Source organism: Bacillus rossius, chromosome 16 (assembly GCF_032445375.1).
Source record: "Bacillus rossius redtenbacheri isolate Brsri chromosome 16, Brsri_v3, whole genome shotgun sequence".
NCBI classification, from domain to species: Eukaryota; Metazoa; Arthropoda; class Insecta; order Phasmatodea; family Bacillidae; genus Bacillus; species Bacillus rossius.
In genome coordinates, this window is record NC_086343.1 from 29,318,356 (window position 1) to 29,344,837 (window position 26,482).

A 26,482-nucleotide genomic window follows, 5' to 3' on the forward strand; every position below is an offset into this window, starting at 1 on the left:
CCGCAGTAAAAATATATTTTTTTGTGTACTTTTACAAGGACATACATTAAATACTCAGTTACCAACGATATCATATGTAAAACCGCAAGGTTGAGCTTTGAACCATTTTTTGCAATTCAACAAAGCTCTGCTCTGTAGTTTTACAAGCGATATCGTTGGTAACCGAGTTTATAAGGACTTTCCTTGTAAAAAGTACAAATTTTGTTTTTAAAGTGTACAGCATTTTTAGGAGCCCTTCTTGGGATCAACTTACGGGTATCTTCAGCCGCTTTTATTTTACGCGGGTCTTGTGACTTTCAGGCGAGCAGGTTGAAACTGTTGCGTTATTGGAAGTAAAACAGTTGTCGTCATGGTAATAAGCCGGTATTACAAAAGCCCGTCGCGTACGTCTATCATCCGTTCTTCCGCCAGCTCACCGAGTGATTTACATACAACACACCGCTGGACCATCGTAATATATGTTTTTTCCCCCCCTTCCATTTCAACGCTGCCAACTGATGAATTGGGTACGCTATGAGTTAGGATAACATTTATCCTTGCCGTCATCCGCGGTCTCGTGATCGTGACCCGGGGCGGTCCTAGTGGTTTTCAGTGGCTCTAAAGGACATCTCCGGCGGGCGCCAGGTTAATTCGAGAATTAACCGAGGTGGTCGTGGGTTTCCCTGCGTGTTCCACTAGGATCGACGGCTGTTGATGGTGGGAGGGGGTCCCTACTTCTAACAAGTGCTGGCCCTAAACAGTGTAGGGTACTGTTTCCTAATTGTTCAGGAGGCGTTTGCGAAATAAAGAAACGGAATTTAGGTGCTGGTTTTTTTAATCTCGCATCTCACCTGGTGCGGATGGAGGCACAAGTTACACAATTACACTTGACAAAAACTACGTTGGCACTACATACACTCGCACTGATAATTAATTACGTATTACATGGATGCTACGTTGCGGCACTTGCAAACAAGATCCCTACATTGATTTGTGGGTCGACGAAGAGTTTGAGTGGATTAACGGCCACTCCCGTGACAAGCTGTACAGAGATTCGTGCCCGGGCTCACCTGTGTGAGTCGCGGGACCACGAAGATAATATTAATTGGCAAAGTCTTTAGGGTTGCAATCGGCAGGCGTCTGCTCGACGAATTATGCGAAGTTCTGTTCGCGGGAGTCGGCCCGGACCGTAAGGTGACTGCGTCGCGAACCTTTGTTCCGCGACGAGCAAAAATTAAAGCGGCCGGGATAAGCCCTGCACCGGAAAAGGACACGGGGGCACGCGGGGAGAGGAAAGAGGTTTTAGTGAATTATAATAGTTACCAGAATGACGAATCAGAAGCACAAGTGTTGAAGTCTCCCCGCGGGATCACACGTCCGCCCCGGCCCGTGAGTAAAGGAGGGGAGGAAGCGTCATGACGCGCCAAACTTTCTAATGTGCCGTTATTTCTATTTTATAATTCTAATTAGTAATTATTATTTCTGGAATCCTCGTATCTTAATGTCATCGATCTGAATTAGTTGGCGGAAGGCCTATAATAATAATACATAACACAATTTAGATTAATTATTTTTGAAAATAAAAAGTCAAGCTGGAGACTGTCTGTCACTTGTTGACTACTCAAGCGGCTATTTGCAAGTAAAAACAGGGAGGTAAATTAGGTTGGTTAACACTGTGGTTAATTATTGGCGGAAGGCCGCAAGGGACGTTCCGGACGTTTATTAATTGCGGTTTCCCACGGGGAAAACAGCTGCACCCCTACGACGCACTTTCACTACTAAGGGTTGTTCTGCTAATTAAAAATTACTTAATTACTCGCAGCAATTAATGATGCGTGAGCACTGTTTGGTGGTGTTGACATATGGACGTAATCTGGGAAGGCACTCACCGGCGTCAGCGGCTCGCTTGACTCACGTGAAATGTGATAGGGGTGCGTTCCGTTAGCGGGGTTTAATACTGGCGGGAGGAGGCCGGGCTTTATGGCCTTCGGAGGGACGACGACATCCTATTTAATTAAATTAATTATACGACCATGAAAGCTATGCAATATTTTCTCATCGAACTCGATTAATTTTAATCTGGTATTTATTTAAACATTTTCATATTAAGGTGGATTCATAATGTCCGTCAACAAGCCGAACAATTCACAATGATCCTCCCGTCAGTCAAATACTTGTTCATTTTTATGCTACCAACTGACTAGACGGCTTAAATAGTGGTGGACATTTATGTGGCATAGGTTGGCAAACATTAAAGTTAAGAACTTATAAATCATTAAACTCAATTTTGTCTCTCTGATAGGTATTCATTACTATTTTTCCAGATTTAAATACGTAATTTCTTGCACTTCTATGCCTTATGAACAATTTTTGTATTAAACATCAAAGTTGGAAATGTACTCAAACGTAGGATAAAAACATTTATTAGCAGCAGCAGCTAAATAAAAAAATAATAAAAATAAAATCAAAACCTTTTAATATAGTGTAGGATGCCGGGAAAAGTTATCTTCCAAACATTTTGGATGTTATTCCATCCATCCGTACATCGAAAGTTAAACTGGTTACGTTAGGTTAGGGTAGGCTAGGTTAGATCAGGTCAGTTTAGGTCAGGTTAGGTTAGGTCAAGTTAGGTTTTGATTGAGGTAGGCAAAAATGGAGCTAGTACACAGGGATTCCTTGAGGTCTTGAAAGGCAGTTTCACATGCTGAATTCCCTATAAGTTTTTATTGTCCTCTGTCAGCTGATGCTTTGGTTTTAGACTGCTGAGACCCAGGTACAAACCACCTATCGTAACCATAGAGTGCCAAGCAACTTCATACTTCATGCTTATTCTTAGGTTAAGGCCACTCCTTAATGATCTCAGGAACTGTTTGCATTCCATGCTGTGATACAATGTGTCCTAGGAAGGTTACCTCATGCTGGAACAAGAAGCACTTCTTATGGCTTAATTTAAGTTGTGTATGGCCTGTCTAACACATCCCGAATATTTCGCAAATTTCTTTAACTGTATTTCTCACCACCAATGTTATCCAGGTATACTTGGCATGTTTTCCAAGTCAAGCCATGCAGCACAAGTTCCATCAATGAACCATCTGGTGCCAGAGAGTCATCAAGTGTCATCGATTCGTGGGAGGGGGTAGCTATCCGTTTTGGCGATGCCATTCAGTTTTCCTTAGTCCACACAGAACCTCAGTTGGTCATCCTTCTCTGCTGCTAAAATGATTGGGGAATCCTAACGGCTCACTGATGGTGCCATTACACAGTGGCGTAGCCAGGATTTGTGTATGGGGGGTGTTAAGAAGCATGCCCCCCCCCCCCCCCCCCCCCCGTATTAAAGCGGCTGGTCCGGGGATTTTAAGGTGTAAAATAGTGCTATTTTAGCAGTTTCCGGTACTTAAATTTAAATATTGTAATGGTAAAAATTTTATTAATTTTAATATGAAATTTGTTTGAGTGATGAATAAGAAATTAATTAAATATTTGGTGCTAAGGGGGGGGGGAGGGTTTGAACCCCTAACCCCCCCCTGGCTACGCCCCTGCCATTACACCACCCTCCATCATACCTGCAATCTGTTTAGTATAAAATCTCTTTTGTATAAAAAAAAATTACTATTGATATCTATAAGGGTCATAACAACACTGGTAAGAAATGAACCATCAACCTTATGTGCATGAGAGAAAGAGAGATGCTGGTACACTCCAAAAACAAACAGCAGAAAATAAAATGACGCACTTGAAGTGATAATTTATAATTTGGATAGTTCTAAAAAACAAAATGGCAGATGAGGTCGTAATTAAAAATGGCGGAAGGTAATAGAAATAAAAATGGTGGATGTGATGCCATTATTCGAAATGGCAGTATCGAAAATGGCCACAGGGATCAAGGTCATCCCAGATTGCCGCCATGTCATCACAATCCAATATGGCAGACACCAACTCCACACTAGACTCCAGTCGCTGGAGGAACCAACCTATATTACTCACATAATCAGAACTTACAAAGATTAATTTCCACAGTTAACTAATAGTTTAAGATGTTTACTCTAGTATTTTTACATACTTTACAGAGACAGTGAATAGTTTAGTAAATATCTTAAATATATTAGTATTAAACCAACAAAACAGAGTCTCATCCTAGATAATCATTCCAGTTTCTGAATATTATGAGATTTACTTCGCTTGCCCAGGATGCAATGGTTGCCATTTGCAATAAACTGAATAATCAGTAAGCAAAGAAATAATCTAAAGAGTATGCTTAATCTCCAATATTTATATCATATGCTTTTCAAAAATATTCTCAGCGGAGACCACAATTTATTATCATAAAACATTTTTCAAGTATAACTCTATAACACTGGACAGTAATGTTTTTCAATGGTAGATTCTAAGAAGTACATATGTGTTCAAAATTATGTACATGCACTATTTTGAGTACAATAAGATTTTACACTAGATAAAACATTCTTTCAAATATGGACCTTCTCCAAAAAAACAATTCTACATGCGGACGTGAGGGATGATTTATGTTGATCACAACTGACCAGTGATGTGTTTGCACACATACTTTACCTTCAAAGTGCGTGCATTTAATTATTATTTCTTATTCTCATAAACTAAAATGATTACACTGGTAGTGTGCAACGTGAAAGCAAATAAATACATCATTTCAAATAATGAGTATTTTATTTACAAGGAAATATTTCAATTTACAATGACTTAGAATCTACAGTACAGTTGTATGCAAAAAATTTCTGGTACATACCTTGCCATTGCAAAAAAAGTCTTTTCAACCTGAGACATCTTTGCATTTTTTAACAGCTAGTTTTCCAAAACACAGCCAAAATAACCTTGTCATATGAAAGAGTTTAAACAATAAGTAACTATGCAGGATAGTTAATGATAAGTATGGACTAGAAACTTTCATAGTGGCCAAACAGTTTTATTACTGTCCGAATTTAAATAAAAATTAATTAATATTTCAAAGTTGACACATAGCAGACACTTTTACAGTTAAAACAATCCTTTTACCAACAAAACATGTTTATTAAATAAACTAGAAAAGAATTTTTTTTTTTTTGATACTCAAGAACTGATCCAAGCAAATACTTGAAATATTTCATGTGCTTTAAGAAAATACAAATTGAGAATTTAATAGTATAGCTCCTAAATTGATTCATCAGGCTTTAACAGCATGAAAATTATCTACTGGGAAGGAAATTTGTGTGTGACCTTTGGGAGATAGCAGAACTTTAGGCAGCTAAATGAGATTGCTCACTTAAATGTTCCCTACCACACTGCACAAAATCTAAGCAAGCCTGTTTCATAATTATTTCTGATTCCAGTGATGCAATAAATTGCATGACTCAAAGAAACTTTGGATATCTAGGACCTTTAGCACCCATCTTCGTAGACTGCTTTTAGGTTATTGATGTTTAGACTCGCAATGAAAAAAACCTCATCTCGATTGGTTTTTAATCTTTTATCCCCCCACTGAATGAGCTACTACTCTAGCTGTTCAGGATGCCTACAAATACCCCAAGGAATCAATTTAAGGACTTTTTTCAGGACATTTAAATGAAATTTTCTTACAACAATTTTCAACCAACTTGGGTCATTTTTATACAAATACCAAATTAAACCTAACACAATACAGATCTACCACTGCAGGAACATGCAGATTTTTATGTTGGAAAGCTAAAATCTTCTCACAGATAATTTACATGTGATTTAAGAGTGGACTGTCTCCGACTATTAATTTTTTATTATGCTACTATACTGAGGTGTCAGAAAAACCAAAAGCAAATCAGCAAAAGGCTGCTAGAAAATGAATTTTTGTGACTTCCAGCAGTGTTCTTGTTTATTTGAAGACTTTTTTTTGTGAATTTTTGGCAAGTCCTTTTTGTTACTTTTTCGTGACGTTAGTGACTTCCGTGACCTGTAGACACCTTGTACATGCCAGCACATACACAGCATTTTTAACAACGTGTCACAGTTACAATGGACTTATTCTGCTAGGTACAAAGAACTGCTCAGGGGCCCGTCTAGTCAGGGGCGCATTTGTGGTGGTGTGGAGGGATGATAAGTTGACGCTCCGCTGGTGCATCTAACGCGGTATCGCCTCTGGACTGGTGCACAATCTCCTCATCGTGAACAGGTAGGGGCAGGTATTTTTCGCGAAAAGATCTGAACGCCTATTAGACTGCAACAAGGTATACCAGCGACTGTGGTTTCTTCCTTGTGGTTGGCGGCCGTCTGCGAGAGAAGTCGTTACTTATTTGACCCGAGCCATTCAGGACGCTTTTGCTTCCGCACTGAATTGCTGTGATTGGTGTTGTAACAATCGACATGTAACTGAAAGAAAATCACCCAATAACGGAACACAGACAATGCTACAGTGTTTTAACTTTCAGCTAGTCTCGAAATCTTTTCGCGAAATTTGCATGCCCCTATGAATAGGTCAACTGTAAGATTTGAGTTATAACCGTTAATTTATATGGCGGAGTAATAAAAATAAAGGCATAACACAAAACCCTTAAAAGCTTTCAAGAATCTATATAGGCTGTTTCGTGCCTTAAATTTTATTCAGAAACAACATTTTACCCTTCTAAAAATACCATTTTGAAAACAAAATATGAAAACAGAACTAATTATCCACCCTCAGCATATTATTGAATGATTTTTTGCAAGCAGACACCAATCGGATATTTTGTTCAGTTTTCAAATTGTGTGGTTTCTTCTGGAGCTCTGCACATTGTGTGTGTGCCACAGTAGGTGGGGGCCTTGGTAGAATTACTATTAATAAACAAAGAAAGTAGACTGCAGGCTTACACAGTCATTGTCAGTTTGTAAGGTTTCTTCGAAATGTGCAGAGTGACTGATGTTTGGTAGTATCAGGGTTTTGAGTTCGCTGCGACATCAGACTACGGCATGTGTTGGAGAGCTTACTGTGCTGACAACAAGGTAAGTGGAATGTCTGGCTAGTGGACTTTGTAATGTTGCAGAACCCTGCCCTCCTAATTAAATAATTTTTCTTTTAAACTATTTTCATGAATGTAAATATTTCCTAAAAAGTCTTTCTAATGATATTTTACCGTTTGTTATATATTTTAGGGTTGATGTTTGCACTTGCTTTGTGTTTTAAGAAGGTATTTTGTACTTTATTAGACATTTTCAATCAGTACTATTTTTTATGTAATTATTCACAAAGAAGTCGCTGTTCTAGATTTTTACCTGTTTAGGCCTACTTATTCAGGTTTTTCTCAATAAGTTTAATTTTGTAAAGTAATTCGTATTATAATTATTGTTCTTAAATTTTATTAACGTGTTGTAATATAATTATAAATCACGGGACTGTGTCTGGGCTTGTGTGATGGTTAGAAAGAGAGGCATGTGAGGCCTGTAAGTGGGAGTGAGAAAGGAACAGTGCTTCCCCGCCAACCGAGATAAAGACGGGAATTCCCCCCCTGCATGGGAACCGAGTGATAACTGCTGTCTCACGGTGTGGGAGAGAGAACGAGAATGGAAGTCCCCGATTTCGATGTGAAATTGAAAAGAGACTGATCAGGGGAAGCCCAGAGTTCTGTGTGTAAAAGGTTTTTACATGTATTGTAACTTGTTCTGTGATTGGCTTGTATCTGTAAGAGTGAATGAAGCATGCGTGTGATTGGTCGGTGAGGTCATGTGACGTCTACTCCCTGCGTGGAGGAGACGAGTTCATGAGTTCACCATTTGTCTGCCGACTGCTGCACCAGTAGGTCGCGTTCAGTGGCTTCTCGCTAAATTATAATGTAATTTACTAATGGATAATTTCACGTTGGTGGTCAGAGCCAGGCCGAATATTAAGTCAACCTAATTTGTTTTATTTTCTTTTGGACAATAATTAGAAATTGCTGCCACCTTCGTCGGCATTTGGCTCGGGGCGAAATTCGGTTTCGCTGGGTGCGGCCACGTTTAAGGCCGCACTAATTTCGTGTACTAGTAAAAACATTACTGAAAGACGCTATTTTTTCGTTAATTCGCATCACGCGAACTACGAGCATTTTTCGACGGGTATATGTATGTGGAATGAGTGAGCAACCTCTTATGGAAGTGTTTGGATTCGTCTGTGCATCCTAGTATGAAAAAATAAAAACAACAAAATTACAATCGACGTTGAACTGTTTATTTTGTATATAACGAACCGTTATAACTTTCAGTAGTACAAAGAATTTGGGCGTTCTGCTATCTCTGAGAATTAGCAGTTTCTTGACTAATTTTGGAAGTGAAGAATCAGTAATTAGTTTCTTGGTCTTTGTTTCAATCTGTCCTATGGGGTTGTGCTCAGCTGCTTAATACACCGGATCTGATTGCAAACAAGCAAGTTTTGTTTCACAGACTTTAGTGTTGAGGATTTCAGTAATAATGCAGTTTGTCAGTTTTCAGGACACCTATATCCTTATCTAGGCACTGCAAGCTGCCTACCCCTTTGAATTTGCTAAAAATAAAATAAGTATGCTTAGTACTGACGTTTCGGTCCTGATTATATATTCCCAGAAAAATAGCCAGCAAAAATAACCATAAAACTATAAATATAGTCTTAACAGCCAAAACGTTCCTGGTGAAAATACAGCAGACTTTCAGTAAAATGCCAATGTAAGGGGACACACATTGTGGATGACAAACCCCCCCCCCCCCCACACATACGTTTTCCCTACTTCCCTGTAAGCCAATAAATAGATAACATCAGCACCCTGATATGAAAGTAAAGGTTCATAAATCTTTGAAAATTCCCTCAATCACCCCCCCCCCCTCCTCCTTTACGGCATCACAAGCCCGGCTGGCAGGCCTATTTTTGTCCATGTTTTCACTAGGTAACAGGGATGATCATTTCAACTAAAAGTAGACCTGAGTAAAAATAGGACTCGAGAAACTTTTAAAAATTATCTCAAAATTAAAATACCACGATTGTCTAATAATCGTGAACAGAAGTTATTTGCTAACACTTTTGCAGCATTACATCACTTTTACATAACTTGCAACAGAGTGGCCACCAAAATAGAGTGGCAAAACCAAATTCCAGTTTTTCCCCCCAAGATTTTTAAGGTTTTTCTATGAAATTTCATAAAAAGGTTACTACCTTAGTAAAAATGTATTTAATTTAGCTAACAATGTTGATTACATCAGAGCTGAAACCTCATTAACAATTTAATATTGAATACCAACCATTTAATATTATGTAAAACAGAAAGTATTCCTGTATGACTATATTACTTCAGTGATAAAGTGTACTTCCTGAACATTACATATTTAGTAGCTCTTGTATGTTGTTTAAACTATGACGGAAGCAAACAAAAGCACAATTTTAGGAAAACAAAGCATTTATAAATAACACAGCCAAATACTTCAGCAGCTGCCAGGGATGAAAACAGTTTACACATTACAGGTAATAATTATTAACATAAACAATTAAATTTCTCACCAGTATTTAAGTTATTTGAGCATACAAAAACATATTCCTAACTTAAAATTCTTAATAGATAACCCTTCAATCACAATAATATGCACATAATTATGTTGAGTTGTAAAAGTACCTTACTACGTGTACATTCAAGTTTTTTTTTTAAAACTATTTACTATAAAAATCACTTTCATACCGGCTGTAGAACAAATATATCTAATCTAATTGGAACTGTAAAATCTTAATAAACAAATATATGTTCTTCTCTTGGGTTAACCATTAAAAAAATTATTTCCCAAGATGCTTAAATATTCCACATTCAACAATTATTTTTTTAGTTTTATTTTGCAATACAGCCTCCAATCTTTCACGTGCCAAATGTAAAAGTTGTCAGTCATGACTTCTGTTTATTATTACCGGCGGTGAAAATCTACAGATGTGAAAGTAATCAAGAAACACGAGAGAAGAACGGATATAAATTGAGTGGCCACTTCCTCTCTCTCTGGCTCTTCGCCGGCAACCCATAGTGTTATCAGATGTCACGTTCCTCACACTTACTTCGGAGGTTCGCCGGTAGACCGCGCTCGAAAATTGCAAAAGTGATGCACTTTGAAGGCACAACCAGCAGTTTTTCAACAAGGTTCTTTTTAACTTGCTGTCAAAAAAATAATTCCCGATGGCTTTCAAAAACTCATGGGGTTTCTCAAGGGTTTTCCCAGTACCGAAAAATATTCCCGGCTAATTCAAGGTTTTACAATTTTCCTGGTCAGGTGGCCACCCTGTAAAATCGCTTTGGCATGTTGCAACTACCATGTTAGTTTTTACTATCACTATTTTTTTTATAGTCAACTTAATTTCTTTTGAACAATATATTTTTCTCAAGCAATAATTTATTGGGTGTAGCTAAAAAATAATAGTTTATATGTGTTACTAGATACTGCTGGGCCACAGGATGTTGGTAGTGCTGTTCCAGCATCTAGTAAACACGAGACACCTGTGCTACCTAGGTGCTAGGTGACTTGTTTGTGGTAAAGTGAGGATGCTGACAGTCATACACGTAATGTCCCTTTCGGTGTGACTGGAAATCGTGTGAAGTTTAACATAGAACCGAGAACCAGGGGAAAAAAAAAAAATAGAACTGACACATCACTAATGTTTACAAAATGAGGGAATATCTTAATGTTACCAAATATATGTATATGATAAACTTAGAACATTAAAAGAGGCAGGCTAAGAAATAATCCACATAAAAATTATGAAAAGCCTGAAAACATTTTTTGAGGGTGTTTTGTCTACTACTGTTATCATGCACACACAATAAAACTATTTCATTTAATGGTTGATATCACACAGTTTAACATACATAACAAACCTCGCTGAAAAAGTCACTAAAAGAGAGTTAATTTTATACCTATTTTTTTTCATCACCAGTGTTCACCAGAAAGTTCAAGCCAACTTTTAATTTAACGATTTGGCTTTCTTTTCCCAATAGTGTAATGCATTAACAAATAAGTATACTTATACGTGTTTCCTTTTGCAAATGTTTATAACTCATAAATCCAAACCGAAGTAAAACCCAAGTGAACAATATGCACATGTTGGTAATAAACATAAATGTACAACATTTAGTTTTCAGGAAAGCAGTTGGACGTTTCATGCAACTTCCCAGAAAATTTGTTAATTTATTGCTAAGGAACTAGTGAAACCCTCTTAAGAATTTCCCACCTTAGCAGTTTTCCTGTACCTGACCAAAATAGACATAATTCAACCTGTTTTGAATAAGTGTTCCCGATCAGGGCGAAGGTGGAATGTGAATAGGCCACATTTTTACGAAATTATTTGAAATTTGATTATAATGATTTGACTCTTCCAAATTCGACATAAAAAGCTTGCGTATCATCTACATGCAGTAAGTAATACCACCACATATTTATTAAAATTGTTATGATCAAAATTGTATTTATATAATCTGTAATAATCAAATTTAAATTTACCTTAATGTTGACACCCGTGTACACAAACAGAATGCAAGATAAGATAATCTTTGCTGGCAACAATTTGTATTCTAGTGTTAAGTTGTTGCTCATGTATACAAATATACAACTGTATAATAACGTTATAAAGCTACGATTGTTAGGCTACGGAACTCAAGGGTTGTCAGGATTATTTTTTTTTATAAAAGCCTCAGACTTTTCTATTTGTTAAAATAGCTTTTAGCAGAAACTTCTTAACAGAGTTTTTCATCTAGTTAGATAGAGTAACAATACAAAATGATTTAACTATGACAACATTTCTGACATTACATCAATGTAAACAGCAAGTTCTGCTGCGTACGTACGACTCGGAAGCCTCTCAACAGCTGAGAGGAGACTCACAACGTTCCCTAACTGTCAAAGCCACGCGGGGACCGCATGGAACACACAATGAGCAAAACAATTCTGAAAACATAACACGAGTGGACCTAGAGGCAACGCACGGCACAGACATCATTCACACCGGACGAGGATAACTTGCGGCGCGAGGGGAAAAACGAATGTCCCGAGGGCGAGCAGTGCCGCCTGTGCCCTGGCCGGTGCGGTCTCGTCTCGCGCAGGCGGCCGGCAGGGAACGGGACGGCCGGAAGCGTGGTCGAACGGGGCCGTGCAGGCGGCGGCCCTCACCTCCGGGCGTACTGCGCCACGTAGTCCTGGACGCGCGAGCGGAAGGCGGCCTTGTCCCTCTCGTACAGCTCCGCAGCCTCGATGTTGAGCGGGTCGTCGAAGTTCAGCAGGTCCTGCAGGCGAGGAACACACCCGTCGCGTGACACACCCAGTTCAAAGAGTGCACCAGGAGGGAGAGGAGGACAGCGGAGTAGGCCTGTGCAAACTATGGTTTTTTCGATGCCAAATAAAATATCAAAATGAATGTTTAAAATATTTGCAAAGTCAAAGTAGTGAGAGCGGGGCGGTTTTGGGACACTGTCAACAAACAAACAGGTGGTTGTCTGAGCGCGTGTCCTGGGTAGGTGTGGCGGGAGGTGGGCGTGGCACCATGTGGCCGGGCGGGCGTTGCCGGGAGCCACGTGGAGGGAATCCGCAGGTGGTTGTTGACGTCACGTGGAGGCTGTGTGGATGGTTCTAAATTAGGAAGCTAGGGAGCGTTGGTTTCGCGCGCCCCAAAATTATTTTTACAAGTACAAAAATGGGATGGCGGGCGGCGGGCTTTCAAACCGTCATCTCTGGATTGGTATTCCGCGACGCTAACCACACGACCACATTGGAAAAAATAATTTCAGATGTTGTATACATGCTTATAAAAAGCTGTATTAACTTATTTTACAACATACAGCATAAAAAAAATATGTAGTTTGAAGTTTGTAATAATAAAATTATTCAATTAAAAATGACAAAAATTCCACGCATGATATAAATATTGGGCATTTAAAAACAAATGCTTATTTTTAGCAACTAACTTTATTCAAACAAACCATATACGACAACATAAAGAGTTGTTTCATGAGCCAATCTAACTACGCTTCCAATATTTTTAAGTTTTGCAAGAAATGCGAAGGTTCACATCAGACACAAAGCTTTGCATCACAACCAAAGCTTTAAATAAAACAAATAGAAAATCTCCTGGTGAAGACAAATTGAATATTTAAAAAGAGGTTTGACTGATTTGCCTAGTCGAAGCTTCGTACAGGCCTAGAGTAGAATCTGAACCCCGCTAGTCCAAAAATCCAGTTAATCTGGACAGGATTTTTTTTTTAAAAAAACCAGATTTACTACATCACTTCTTAGGATAAAAACTTAGGTCTACATATACAGTAGTATTAAAACTAAATTTAAGCTGTAGGTTAAAGTTCTATTTATGAAAAACTCATTGATTTTTCCAGTTTTACACATCTAAAACTTGTTTTACGAGCATTTTATGGCAATTTCCGTTTAATCCTAACTTTCGGTGAATCAGACCGGGTACGGTTCCATCTGGTCAGGATTAACATGACTCTAATGTACCTACAGTCTGGTACTTGCAGAGAGACAAACAATCACAGAGAACATATTTTTGCACAGACAAGCTGATGTGATGTTTCATTGGTTGAACCATCTTACTCGGACGGCACCATGGGTCTCTTGTCAGCTGGGAATTGTGTTTTCCTTATGCATGAGTCCATTTACATACACCATTCTGTGAATAATTGTGTTCCTACCAATTTTTCTCTTTAAATTACATCCTCCATTTAGTCATAAAAAAATATATTACATACTTCTGCTAAGAGCACAAAGCAGTGTACATTCATGAACACTGGTAACTTTAAAAAAGAAGAGCTAGATCAAAAATCTTATAAACTTAACACACAACATTTTTTCTATGCAAAAAAAAAAAGGACTAGTATTACGAACAAAACTGTCAAACATCACATATTTTATTTCAAATTGTATTCCTTTAGTTAAGTTTTTCAATATTCTTTCTGGCAACCAATCATGGTATTTTTTTTAAAGATAATTTTTACTATTTGTGACATTGTTTAATGATGTAAGTTATAAAAAAATATTTTTTCTTATGCTTTTGCAGTTTAACTTGTTACCACACACCACTCTTAACCCATTGAACTGATTGGAATGTTACAGTAAAATACTCTTTTAGGAAAAATTCCACCCAAGAAAATTTCCTGCATAATAAGTTTAAATAATACTGCATGTACAAAGGGTTATTTCAAAATAACATTTTTTCCTCTCTTTGTTCCTATATTGGGAAATTATAGTGAGATAAAGAATGTAGATAGTTCTCTAAACAAAAAAACCCTGAAAGATTGCTTATCAAAACACCTTTGAAATGAAAAAAAAAAAAAAACAGTCATCCCATGTGACTGTTAATCATTCAAAGCACACACAGTCAGGTTCACACCACATAACCCGTAAGTTAGTAGCATATAAAAAAAGTACGTACATTTCCAATTCAGCACTGAAGTATGTTTTTTTTGGTTCATGAACATTAGGGAAAAATTTCATTACAATTTCATGAGCTCGACGCAAGCATAATACAGTTGGTGCTTTTTACTCTGGCATTATTCAGCTCGACACAACCTGTAAATTGGCACCAATGGACAACTTGAGGTACTTACACTCTGGTGCTTTTTACTCTGGCATTCTTCAGCTCGACACAACCTGTAAATCGGCACCAATGGACGACTTGAGGTACTTACACTCTGACATCATGGTGTCACGTGATACATGTGAAGAAGGGAGGAATTGTGAGACACAAAACCGTCGTTGCCCAATGCTGCATATGGCTGCAAGGAAGCATTAAAAAATATTTTCCCGTTCAACTATATAATTAGTTAAATGTTCAGGTCACTTTCTGCATGAGATTTCTAAGAATAACCCCCCTCTGCTTTCTCACCCTCAAAAGCCGAGCTGGTGAGTTTTTGATAATAATTGCACACTTGACGTTAAAAACTAGAGGAAAATTACTGTCTATATCTGATTTCAAAAACCCAACCCTCATCCACCTATCTGAATAAGATTTCAATAAACTCCCTCTATACTACTTTCACATCCCTTAAAGTAGTATTTTGGTATGTCTCAATGAAAATTTGCATACATTACATCAAAAATTAAGAAAAAAATTCTGTCTACATTTGATTTTGAAAAACCAACTTATTGCCCTTTACAAAATCTTAAATCAAATTTTATACTACATATTTGATTAATTTTTGCATACCTTAAATGCCAGAGTAAAATCTGTGTACATCTGAAATTTGAAAAATACCCTTATCCCCTACCTTTTAAAGAAGGATTTTGGTATTTGTTATGAATGTTTGCACATTTAACGCACAAAATAAGAGAAAAAATAATGGTCTACAACACCCATACCCCTTTCCCATCCCTTAAAGCACAAATTTGGAGCTTCTTGACGAATTTTGCAAACGCTTAAAAATTTTGCAAGTTTAAAATTAGAGGAAAATTACTGACATCTAATTTTGAAAACCTATGCCCATCCCCTTAAATGCTTCTTCACTCTGCATAAAGCTGAGTAACGCCAGGTACTTCAGCTAGTGTTCAACTTGCAGCGAACCAAGTGTGCCCGTGTACTGAGTGTGAACTGAGTGTACAGGACAAGCAGTGCATGCAGTGTCTGACAAGCGTACGGGCCAACGGTGGGAGACGCACCGTGAAGAGCATGTTGAGGCCCAGCACCACGTCCTTGAGCTTCCTGGTGGGCGCCCAGCCCATGCCGTCGATGGAGTTCTGCCGCAGCAGGCTGAGGCACACCTCCCCGTCCTCGCTGATGTTCGGGTGCCAGATCCTCGTGGTGCAGCGCACCGCCGGCGGCTGCAACAACCCCTCACGCTGAGCACGGCCCCGCGACAACCCCTCACGCTGAACACGGCCCTGCGACGTTTACTCCCATTTTCTATAATTTAAGGCTATGTGTTTGTTTTTTTAATTAGTCAAAGGCATAATGTGTACTGCACCACGCACAAATTTAATTTCTGCAAAACACACAAAAAATTGTTGTTATAAATAATTCTATTTAAGGTACTTACTTATTACTTAAAAAAATATACAATTGGAGACTTGCACTGCGGTTAGTTACAAAAAGTACTGGATCGGTTTTGCATTGGTTATCGTTAGAGCCACGGAAATTTCTGCGGATTCTTTTAGTCGCAAGCTAGAATGAAAACGTCCACACTGTCGCACCGTGTTCGTGACTGGACCGGCAGTCGTCTGGACACGCCCCTCTACGACCGCGAGCCAGCGACGTCCAGCCAGGAGAGAATTAAGCGAATCGGGTAGCGCCCAATAACAAGGATAAAAAAGTTCTCGCTAAGAAATAAACCGATGGGAAAGCAAACATGGGTCGAGCACACCTATAACTTTGAATTCCATCCTAAGGCCAGAGGAATCCGCGAAATTTCCGGGATTCTAGTTATGGTCGCTGTTAAAGAGAAATCTGCCCGCCACTGGCCGCGGGGGGGACCCAGCAGGACACTCACCATCATGTTGTACTCCTCGGGGACGGTGACCAGGAAGTGGAAGTGGCCGGCGTGCCACAGCCCCTCGTCGGGCGTCACCGTCAGCCGGAAGGCGTGCAGCTGGTGGGGGTCGTCGAAGTGCACACGGCACGTGGGCGGCAGAGTCTGCTCCATCTCCTGCACCTGCGCGCCTGCACACCTTAGTTTCACGCAAAACAATTCCCGGCAAAAAATTTTTTTTCTGCGAGAACGGAAAATTTTTCGAGTCGTACATTTTGCAGAAACACACAATTGATATTTTATAAACTTTTTTTTATACAAACAGAACCAAATAAAATCCTAAAATTTATCTTTCTTTACAACCTAATGACTCACGTAAAATTTGAGAGTTGGGTAGGACCCATGCTATTGGTTAAATACTACACACCTACCAATCTGCAGACAAAAAAATCATTCTACAACATGTATAAACCTATCTAATATCATGTAAACCTATGTTGGAAATGAAGAAGGATAGAAAAAAAATTTTTCCAGAAAAATAAGTTGGAATAGTTTTCCAAAAAATTTTTTTTTAACAAAATTTTCCCACTTGCACGGAGCCACGCTCACTATCTCGGGCAGCCAGACAAACAGACACTGGGGTCATCACGGACGAATCAATCCCGATTTCTATTTAGAAGTGAGTGTTCTTTACAGCCGGTGTAGGAACAAGATTATAAGGTGAATTGCGATAAAACAGAAATAACACCAGAACACACGTATGTCAATACACCATATAACACTTAAAAGCAAAAAGTAACTTAAGTCCAGAAATTATAAGCTTTTTAAATTAAAGTATAACTCAAAAGACAAAAACAAATTTTTTTAATACATTAAAAAAAAAATTAAAACATAGCTATCATGATGTTTTTTCCAAAATGTGTGTACTAAATATTTTGAAAAATGTTTTTACTGTTTTTTTATCTTGCAACTGTTATTAGTATGTGTATGTATATGTATGTGTGTGTGTGTGTATGTGTGCATATATGTATATGTGTATATATATATATATAAATAAAGAAAGTGCAACTAGCAGTGAAGAGAATATGAGCTGAGGTGAAATTAATGTGATGAAATTAATGATTTTGACTGCAATTGTTAAGTTGTTATCTCAAAGTTTTTTTAAAAATTTCATTTAAAGCAAGATTTAAGTAATGTACTTTAAATGTGAGATGCTAATTATGAAAAACTCATTAAAAACTTTTTACATATAAAATATATTCACGTGGCACAAAATTTGCAAACTGTACTGCACATGTGTTGTTTACTGCCAAGTATGAAACAAAAGAACTTTAAAATACCCATGTTTATCCATTACTTGTACACTATTAGTATTTATTAAGGAGTTTTTAAAGATTATTAGTGAAATTTAAGAACTTTTAAGGCACATTATACAATTAAGACAAATTAAGAACTTTTTAAGGATATTGAGAAGTTATACAAATTTTAAACAGGCTATCTGAAAACACCCGGTGAACAAATTTCAGGACTTTTTTTGGACATTAAAGTTTTTTTAATGCTTTTTTATAACTCATCGTTAGTTCTAAACATAATAAACATAATTAATAATAATATGAACTAGACATACTGATCGCACAAACGTGACAATTCTTATGGTAGAAAGTTTACTTTCCAGAGACAATTTCCACATGGTTTAAGTGTCCATTTTACAAATTATTTATATTATTTAAACGTGTGACTCTAAATTGAAGTGACACAAAAACTGCTGAAAATTAAAGTTTTGTGACTTCCAGCACTGTTACCGTTAATTTCAGATCTTGATTTCTGTGACTTTCAAGACCATTTCTCAGTTTCATTCTTTTTCGTGGCTTTGGTGTTGCCTAAGACTTGTATTAGAGTTTTTAATCAGTTACCAACAATTAAATAGTAAGGATAATCAGACTACCTCTTTCTGGATGGGAAAAATATAATGAACATACAGGTATGTAGTGGGTATCACAAAATTAGTAAATTATTTGGCTTTCAACCCAGATGCATATCAGTAAATTTCCCCTGCTGTGAATCTGCAGTTTCTAATGTCACAAGAGGTGATACAGAGTCCTCACACCCTTTCTTCAGCCAATTTCTCTGAGTCTACCCTGTTTTCCCTGGCTCCCTGCACCAACCAACATTTATTCCCACTATCTCATCACTATATCTAGCAAAATACATATTAGCTATATTACCATTTCCATCACCATTATGTAATCGACACTGCCAAATTAAAAAAAGATAAGAAAAAAAATATATTTAATCAAGATGGCAGGCTTTGCCAGAACCCTCAGCCAAATACAGAAGCCCAGCTCAAACCAACAGGCCAACCAGACGAAAGGAAGGCTGTGATTGGCCCACAGCTGCAGCCAATCAGGAAACACTTCTCTCTCAGGTGAGAGTATTAAAAGGCGGGAGAACTCGTAATAACCTCAGCAGGTAACTCTACCCTGATGATGGCGACTGCAATATCGACCGAAACTTCTGTGATATATTTGCCTTGGACGCGGCTACAACCCAGAAGCCAAGCCACTTCTATATATATATATATATATATATATATATATATATATATATATATATATATATATATATATATATATATATATATATATATATATATATATATATATATATATATATATATCTATATATATATATCTATATATATATATATATATATATATATATATATATATATATATCTATATATATATATATATATATATATATATATATATGCTTGATAAAATTTGAAAACTATCATTATTAAATTAAAACACAGATGTTTGTATCCCTTAGGTTTAATCAAGGTAAGTAAAACACAGATAAGGATTATAAACAGCCCAAGAATGCTGACAAAAATACATAACAATTTTAACTGGGATGTGTCAATCAAATCCTCATATACCATTAAATTCTTGGTATTCGAAGGATTCAATATTCGAGAAAAATGATTCAAAGAAAAATATTACAGGAAATAAAGTAAATTAAAAAATTAAACACTGATAACCTCTGAAGTTTACTAGGTTTATTTTTTCTTCATACTGTTACGAACGACGCGAGAGACAAGACCGTGGTTCGGAGCTGGCTGGTGTCCACGCACTGCAAGTGATGTCACGCACCGTCAATTGACATAAGGTATGCCATGCGTGCCTGGCCGGATTACAAGGGTTCTCGCTAAACCCCCCCCCCCCCCCCCCTGCTTCCCACGAGGAGTGTGGCATGAATAAGCGTCCCTGTCCTGGGAGTTTCGGGCTACGGGTCGGTCCGGGATGACGCGACACGTCACAGCCGCTATCGTACCTTCAAGAAGGACGCCACGGGTATATAAGTGACGACGCCGGCCTCCGCGGGAGTTCCGAGGGTCCAGAGAGTTCTGAGAGTAGGAGAGAGTCTCCCCCTCGGGGAGTGATACTGGCGACACCCGTGCGATCAGCGAGAGGTGAAGAGGGCAAGTGGTCCTTGCTGAGCGAACCGGGCCTATCAGGAGGCGATACCTGCGAGTGAAGGCCTGGCGAGCGATAGTTGGGGACTGTGCTGCGGCGCGGTGTGGGCGAGTGTGCGAAGGAAGCGGACAGAAGAGCGAGCCACTGTCGAGCCGAGCTCCAGCGGAAAGTGTTAATGTTTCAATGATCAGTGTAAACTAATTGTTGTGGACAGAAATCTTGAGTGAAATAATTAAAGTGTAGGCATTATTAATAAATATAACTGTACAAATTAATTGGGCTATCCCTTACGAACCCAGTAGTTCTCCCCACATAAATCTTAACAATACCTATCCTGTTACCATTCTACAAGATAATGTAATTATATAAATAAAATTATTATATCTAATAATTCTGGAAATGTAGTCTGTGAAACAAAAATTTAAAGGCTAGAATTTGTCAAACACAATTGTTAATATTTTTTATTTTTTGTACATTTTATTTTGAACTCTTTAGATACGTATAGATTTGGGTTCACAGGGTTTATTTGGAGACACTCTTTAAGATTCGAATTTGAGATTGGGATTAGAGAAAATTGGGATTTTGACCCATCACTAGTTTTAACATACCGTATTTACTTGCATATAGGTCGCCATCGCATATAGGTCGCACCCATAATTTGAGGTCTTGAATTTGGTATTTAAGATTCCCCCCATTTAGGTTGCACCGGTTATTTAATGACGGGAACGGCCGGCGCGCCGTGCACAAAAGAGTTAACGGGTACTGTAAAACTCCGCTACTACGAGAGCTGATAATGGCGTGATAAATTGTTGTAACAACAAGTACTCGTAATAACCGAATATAGAAAATTGAAGTCAAGTTAGATTCCTGACTTCTTAAAATGTCTTAATTGTAGACTATAACTTGAAAACAGTGCTTTATATTGAAAAAAATGCACAGAATAAAAGTTGTAAATTTAATTACGAATAAAAAAGGCCTGTTATGATTTTTTAATCCACAGCGGTTTTCGTTTTAAACGTGCAATTGGTCTGACGCGTGAGGAAGTTCCCGACACAGATAAGATAGTGGCTGGGGAAACCATTGCTTCTCCCCTTCCCTTTTTCTACATGTTTGCCATCCAGGTGCAACATCACCCTTCGTTTACCATTTTTTTTGTGTGTTTGATTTCTTGTTATGAAAATTCACTTGGTTAATTGACTATGTGTACATTGAAAATAAATTTGCCTGTACCTATATACGTAAACTTCTTTTTCGCATTTCAAAGCAAAATATTGCAAAAAAAATTCCTCAAAAATTTAAAATTTTTTTCCTCACATATAGGTCGCACTTCATTTTTCCCCCATCAAATATGGTAAAATTGCCGCGACCTATATGCGAGTAAATACGGTATTTAGTTACTAACTGGTATGGAGAATAATTGACAATGATTTCTATTTATATATTGACAATTTACCAGTGTTTTTCCATGATTTGAAGACATACTTTCAATTCTCTGCGTTTTCTCTGTCTGTGGGAACCCTGTGAAGTCACGGGAAGCACACCAGCTTTGAGCCATTGCCTCCTACCTCATCTGGGATGGGCGAATCACAAAAACCCAGGGATAACATCGGCTAGATCAGCTGGGGAGTAAACAACAGCGGAGAAAACAAGGCTGGTATATGGGTGTGCCAACCCTGCTCAAAACAGCAGGGAAGCACAGGTTTTCCTAAAATGGAAGATAAAAATTATTTACATAATTATGTAATATGAACAAGACAATTCTCGTAAACAATTCTGTCTGCGCTCCTTAATCTGGGATTCTTTGATTTAGCGAATTCTGTTACCTGGCATCGATCGAGTCACTCGCGTTGACTGTTCTCAGTTGAATTTGGGCGTTATGCAATGTGATATCTAATATTTTTTTAAACAGGAACACTCATGTGTATTTTTAAATTCTATAAATCAGCTTATTGCAACTTGTTTTGAATACCACTGGTATACTATTTGTTTTTTGGTATTATGGTTAAAATTATATTTGCATCTGATAATCAGGCAAAATCGTTAATCCCGCTAGGCTGTGGTCCGAAAAATGCTGAATCAAAGAGCCTTTACTGTACTTGAACTAATTTTCCTATGCAGAAAATGGTGGTGTTTACATCTAACTTAAGTTTATAATTTCTCAAAAACTAAGGTAGTAAAATCTCTGTAATAATCCTTTCATGACACAACCTAAGTATACATAGTTATAAAATCTATAAAATTCACTTTTCTTAAACACTCTACATATCATTTACCATAATGTGGAAAAGTACAATTTCAAATTTTATTTATTCTTTACGGTGATAATGGCTATCACCACACCTTTCTCAAGGACTTCTACAGACAAACTATTTCCAATAAAGTTCATGTTTCAAATTGAAAGGCCTTCAAGAGAAGAGTAAGCTTTGAACCACTATGTTATGTCTAGGTCAGGGTTATACAAAATCTCTTAAAGGTTTAGGAGCCGACACAAATCTAGGAGCCAGTATTCCAGTCATTTAGATTATCAAACCTCACACAGTGGACAAGTAGGCAGCAGTACAGCACCATTTCAATGCCGTGCCTGCCACGCTTGTCTGTTTCCAGTTTGCATTGTTGTGTAGTAGTAAATATGTGATTTTAACAAGCGTTAGGGACATACGGGTGCATTCGCTGTGGGGATACTGTTGACCGAGCTACACAAAGTACTTTACTGACGAACAATCTGATATGCTGGGCACCACAGATAAAGTATAGCCAATGCACACTTCCCAGTTTAAATACTGTACCAGTTTTTTGGACCCAGGCATTTCTGTACATGTCATTAGGTTAACACCTCATAACACATCTGTAGCCTACTCCTCCCAGGCAAATGATCCCAATTAGGGTGTTATCCTGGTTAGGAGAAAAGATGGGTCTTTTACATGCCTGACACTGTTACCAGTGCCTAACATTGGTTCCGAGAACCGGGAAATAGATTCGCCATTTCCATTCGCGGCATGTTACTGGCAAGCGCACGGCTAGGTCGAGAGGTTGAGGAGACCCGTCCCAACTTCGCCCCCACCGACCCACCCCCAGCTCCGCCGTGAACCCCCGGACCACCTACAGAGCCAGCCCCCTCTGTGGGATCTGAGTAGAACCGTCACGGAACCATACCTCTCACATCCCTGGGAGGCATTTCTGTACAGCAAGATTTTTTTAACGACAAAATTTACTGATGTTTTTAAAATGACTTTATAGTTTTATGTTGGTATCTTGGCAGAAGATACTAGAAAAGTCGGGCATCGCAGTGACTCGAGGAGCGCTAGTCAAGGTGCTGCCTAAATGAGTCGTGCTCAACTCGTCCAGGCCCGCGTCAAATGAAAGCGATGCCTCGAGAGTGCGCTGTCGCCGAACACGGGCCTAAGTTAAAGGTCCGTGCCGGAGATACCCACCTCCTTGATTAGCAGCTTGTCACGCACCGAGACACGCTTGTTCTGCTTGTTCTGAGACTGGCCATCGTCCTTCTTCAGTTTCCTCGCCAGACTAAGCATATCCTACCTGCAACACATAGGGTCGAGTTTGATATCGGACAAGAAAAAAAAAGATGGAAAGATTATGTTTACTCAATACAAACAATGGTTTTGTTGGTTTTACATATTTGTTTACAAACCATTACATAATATAGGTACAGTTTTCAACCCTCGTAAACTAACTGTGATCTAAAGGTTGCTGAAAATATTATCATTCATTTGGGCATGCTTAATTTTAAGGACTCAGTAGCGAGTTGTGGAATTAGGCTGCACTGAAGGGCATTTGCTAAAATGAAAATGGATAAAAACAAATTGTTCAAAAAAGAATTTAATTTTTTCATTGCACCTGCAAGAACTGGTAATCTTTACCTTTTCGGAAAGAATCTGCGTCAAATGACTATAATCATAGGGAAAAAAAGTATTTTCGTCAAGAGATTCAGAGGGGATAAAAAAGAAAAAGTGTCTGCAATCACTCTTCCACAGGATGCTGGCAATCTGCCTCGTGGAAGTCTTCAGGTTTTTTTTATGTTTTGCTTCAATTGGAGATTGTTGAGAAATCAATTTGTCCCAAACACTATGAGTCACTCAAGACTGAATTGAGACGTTCACCCCTCGTTTACCCTCGGCAAACTATACGTGTAAACATGGTCTATTGTGGAAACAGTGATGGTTTAAGATTAGAAGAAATATTTGTTTTAAATGTGTGTGTTTAATTTGTTGTCATTATATTAATGTACAATATGACTTGGCCAATAATTTGGTGCAATCCTGAACACAAAAAAAAAGTAGATAATGGAAACAATAAACTACACTAAAATAAAAATAAAATTTTTTTCTACAAACTATTCAGCTATGCTCTTTAACCAAAATGATTGCTCTAAAAGTTGGTGAATGCAACAGGTTTACATTGTCGCTTAATCTTCCTTTTTGCCTTCGCTCCTTCAATTGGGAATACAAGTGAGAGCACTCTGTCGACAATGGATGGGTGAGAGTGAGTTTTCACTCTCTTGCCGAACTGGGACAATCGACTTGAATTGGTTGCACACAGTTCTGGTGCTGGTTAACACATGTGCCCTCATTTGTGTAGGTACAAGTTTGCAAAAAGATATTGGATAAAACATGCTATACAAAATATAAATAGTGACAATAAGATGTAGGAACTATTTTTTGGTTAGAAGCCTGAGCACAGAAAAAATTAGGATAAAAATTGTAGTTACCAAAGGGTAAATATTAGAAGACCAAATATCGGATAAGGGATAGCCATCAATGTAATCAAAAAATTTACATGCTTTGAAAACCGTTGTCATTTTTTTTATCAACAGTAAAGCCTAATCTTTAAATGAACAATCAATAAACCTGCCGGCTATGGCCATACGGAAGCACTATGACTACAAGCACCAATTTGGAAAAGGAAAAAAAAATTACTGTTAAAAAATAGGCAAAAATAATAGTTAATTTCGGAAAAAAGGAGGGGGGGGGGAGACCTGTATACAAAAATATATATATAGGTTAAGTAAAATATAAGTTTGTAAATTTTTATGGCACGTAAAAAAACCTTCAGGGAGTATCTGATTACATGCTATTATAAATAATGAAAAAACACACAAAATACAACAATAATCTACTGAATAAAGTATATAGTTACACTTCTTTCCAGTTAAAATAACTCCATAACATCTCGCAATTCACTTCATTTCGGTATACGACAGTCAAATGTCATCTGCATAGTTGTATGGCAGCGTTTGTTTTATGTTTATTTAATTTAATTTATAAATATTTTACGATCATCTGAGAGCATTTTTAATACAATCGAAGGCTAATAAAATTCTTTCTGACAATATAAAAAATATGAATCCAATAAAGTTATTTAATAAATAGTAGAATGACAATCAAATTTTTAGAAATGACTGTACAAATCAGCTGTAGTGGTCATGCGTGTGTTATTGGTGTGAAATTACGAAATATTTGTTCTTCCTTGGGTCATTCGAGTATTTGGAGGTATAATAAATGCTAAATAGTAAGATGTGACTGCAAGTAAGAATAAGGTGTATTTTGGGACCATAATTACAATAATATGAGTAATAGTTCCCTCAGTGTTGCTGGAGGAATAGTGTTTTTGGTTAAAAGAGGTTATGTCGCGTTGCTTCTCGTGATAACATGTCAGTGTTGATGTAAACTTATGAGTAAAGAACTCGAAAATGTACAGTTTTGAAGGAGAGTTTCGTCGTAAGCCCCAGCAGAACCTTGCTGGAGCCAGTAAGAAGCACGAGAGAGATGAGTTACTACATAAAGCACAATTTGAGAGACAGAAACGAGAGGTTAGTATTATTTTGATGGAAAATATTTTTGTTGCCCATGCTTCTAAGTTAAATTAACAAGAACCTTGTATTTTTTGTCAGTAAGCTTAAATCACTGAACTTGGTCCATGGAATCAGTCCTAAGAGATCAAATGATTCTTTCATATCTAGTGTTATTAAAATAGATTGTAAGTAGGCCTACATAAGCAGCTGCAGTATAATGGGTATAAAAAGTTGTGAAAGTGATAGCAATAACGAAGATTTATAATCTAAATATATAAATAAAAACCAATAAAAAAATACAATTGCAGTTTTTGACAGGACTGTTCAGATTAGCAAGATCAATACACGTGCGCCCTCTTCCCTGTTTCTTGCCGACTACTTGACCATCCTTCGTTGCGTGACGTCACATGTCAGACATTCGAACCACTTTCGGTACTCTATCTCCTTGTTTCACCAGCAAAAATAGTGTTGTATTAAGGAAATTTGATAAAATTCTCTGCTCTGCAGTGTATAAAAGTACTAAAGTTATAGAAGCACTGATGCAGTGTCCAATTTTTCTGCTTTTCAACATGTGCTGAGCTTTAGAAGCAATGAATAAATGGTTTCCAAAGACGCAGTTATGTAAATGTAAAAAAAAGGTGAGTACCTGCATTGGGCATATTTGCTGTATGAACTAAAACTCATACAGTGTTTAGACTTGGGTTGCCACTTGCCAATTTTTGCTTGAACTAGAAGACAGGTCACGAGACGGAAATAAGCGCAGGGACCGAAGAAGGCGTTGTGATTGCAGCCATAGAGGATGTGGGCATGATCATATAACA

At 37.8% G+C, this 26,482-nt stretch overlaps 2 protein-coding genes across 4 annotated transcripts in view; one reads left to right on the forward strand and one right to left on the reverse strand.

The window, feature by feature from the left end:
• Nucleotides 1-4,340: 4,340 nt before the first annotated feature.
• On the reverse strand, nucleotides 4,341-25,095 carry LOC134540085 (NEDD8-conjugating enzyme UBE2F-like). Its single transcript, XM_063382555.1, has 5 exons — nucleotides 25,007-25,095; nucleotides 23,284-23,389; nucleotides 16,395-16,556; nucleotides 15,568-15,729; nucleotides 4,341-12,188 (listed from the first exon to the last, which is right to left on the reverse strand). Exons 2-5 carry the CDS (start codon nucleotides 23,380-23,382, stop codon nucleotides 12,072-12,074), a joined length of 540 nt encoding a protein of 179 aa, XP_063238625.1. The 5' UTR covers nucleotides 23,383-23,389; nucleotides 25,007-25,095; the 3' UTR covers nucleotides 4,341-12,071.
• A 122-nt stretch (nucleotides 25,096-25,217) lies between these two features.
• Nucleotides 25,218-26,482, forward strand: part of LOC134540084 (ubiquitin-protein ligase E3C) — a 64,555-nt gene continuing 63,290 nt past the window's right edge. For 2 of the 3 annotated variants that reach the window (XM_063382551.1, XM_063382552.1), the window contains exon 1: nucleotides 25,218-25,679. In XM_063382551.1, coding sequence (XP_063238621.1) covers nucleotides 25,560-25,679 — 120 coding nt within the window. In that variant the 5' untranslated portion in view covers nucleotides 25,218-25,559. The remainder of the gene's footprint in view (nucleotides 25,680-26,482) is intronic. The other variant, XM_063382554.1, reaches the window with a different exon arrangement.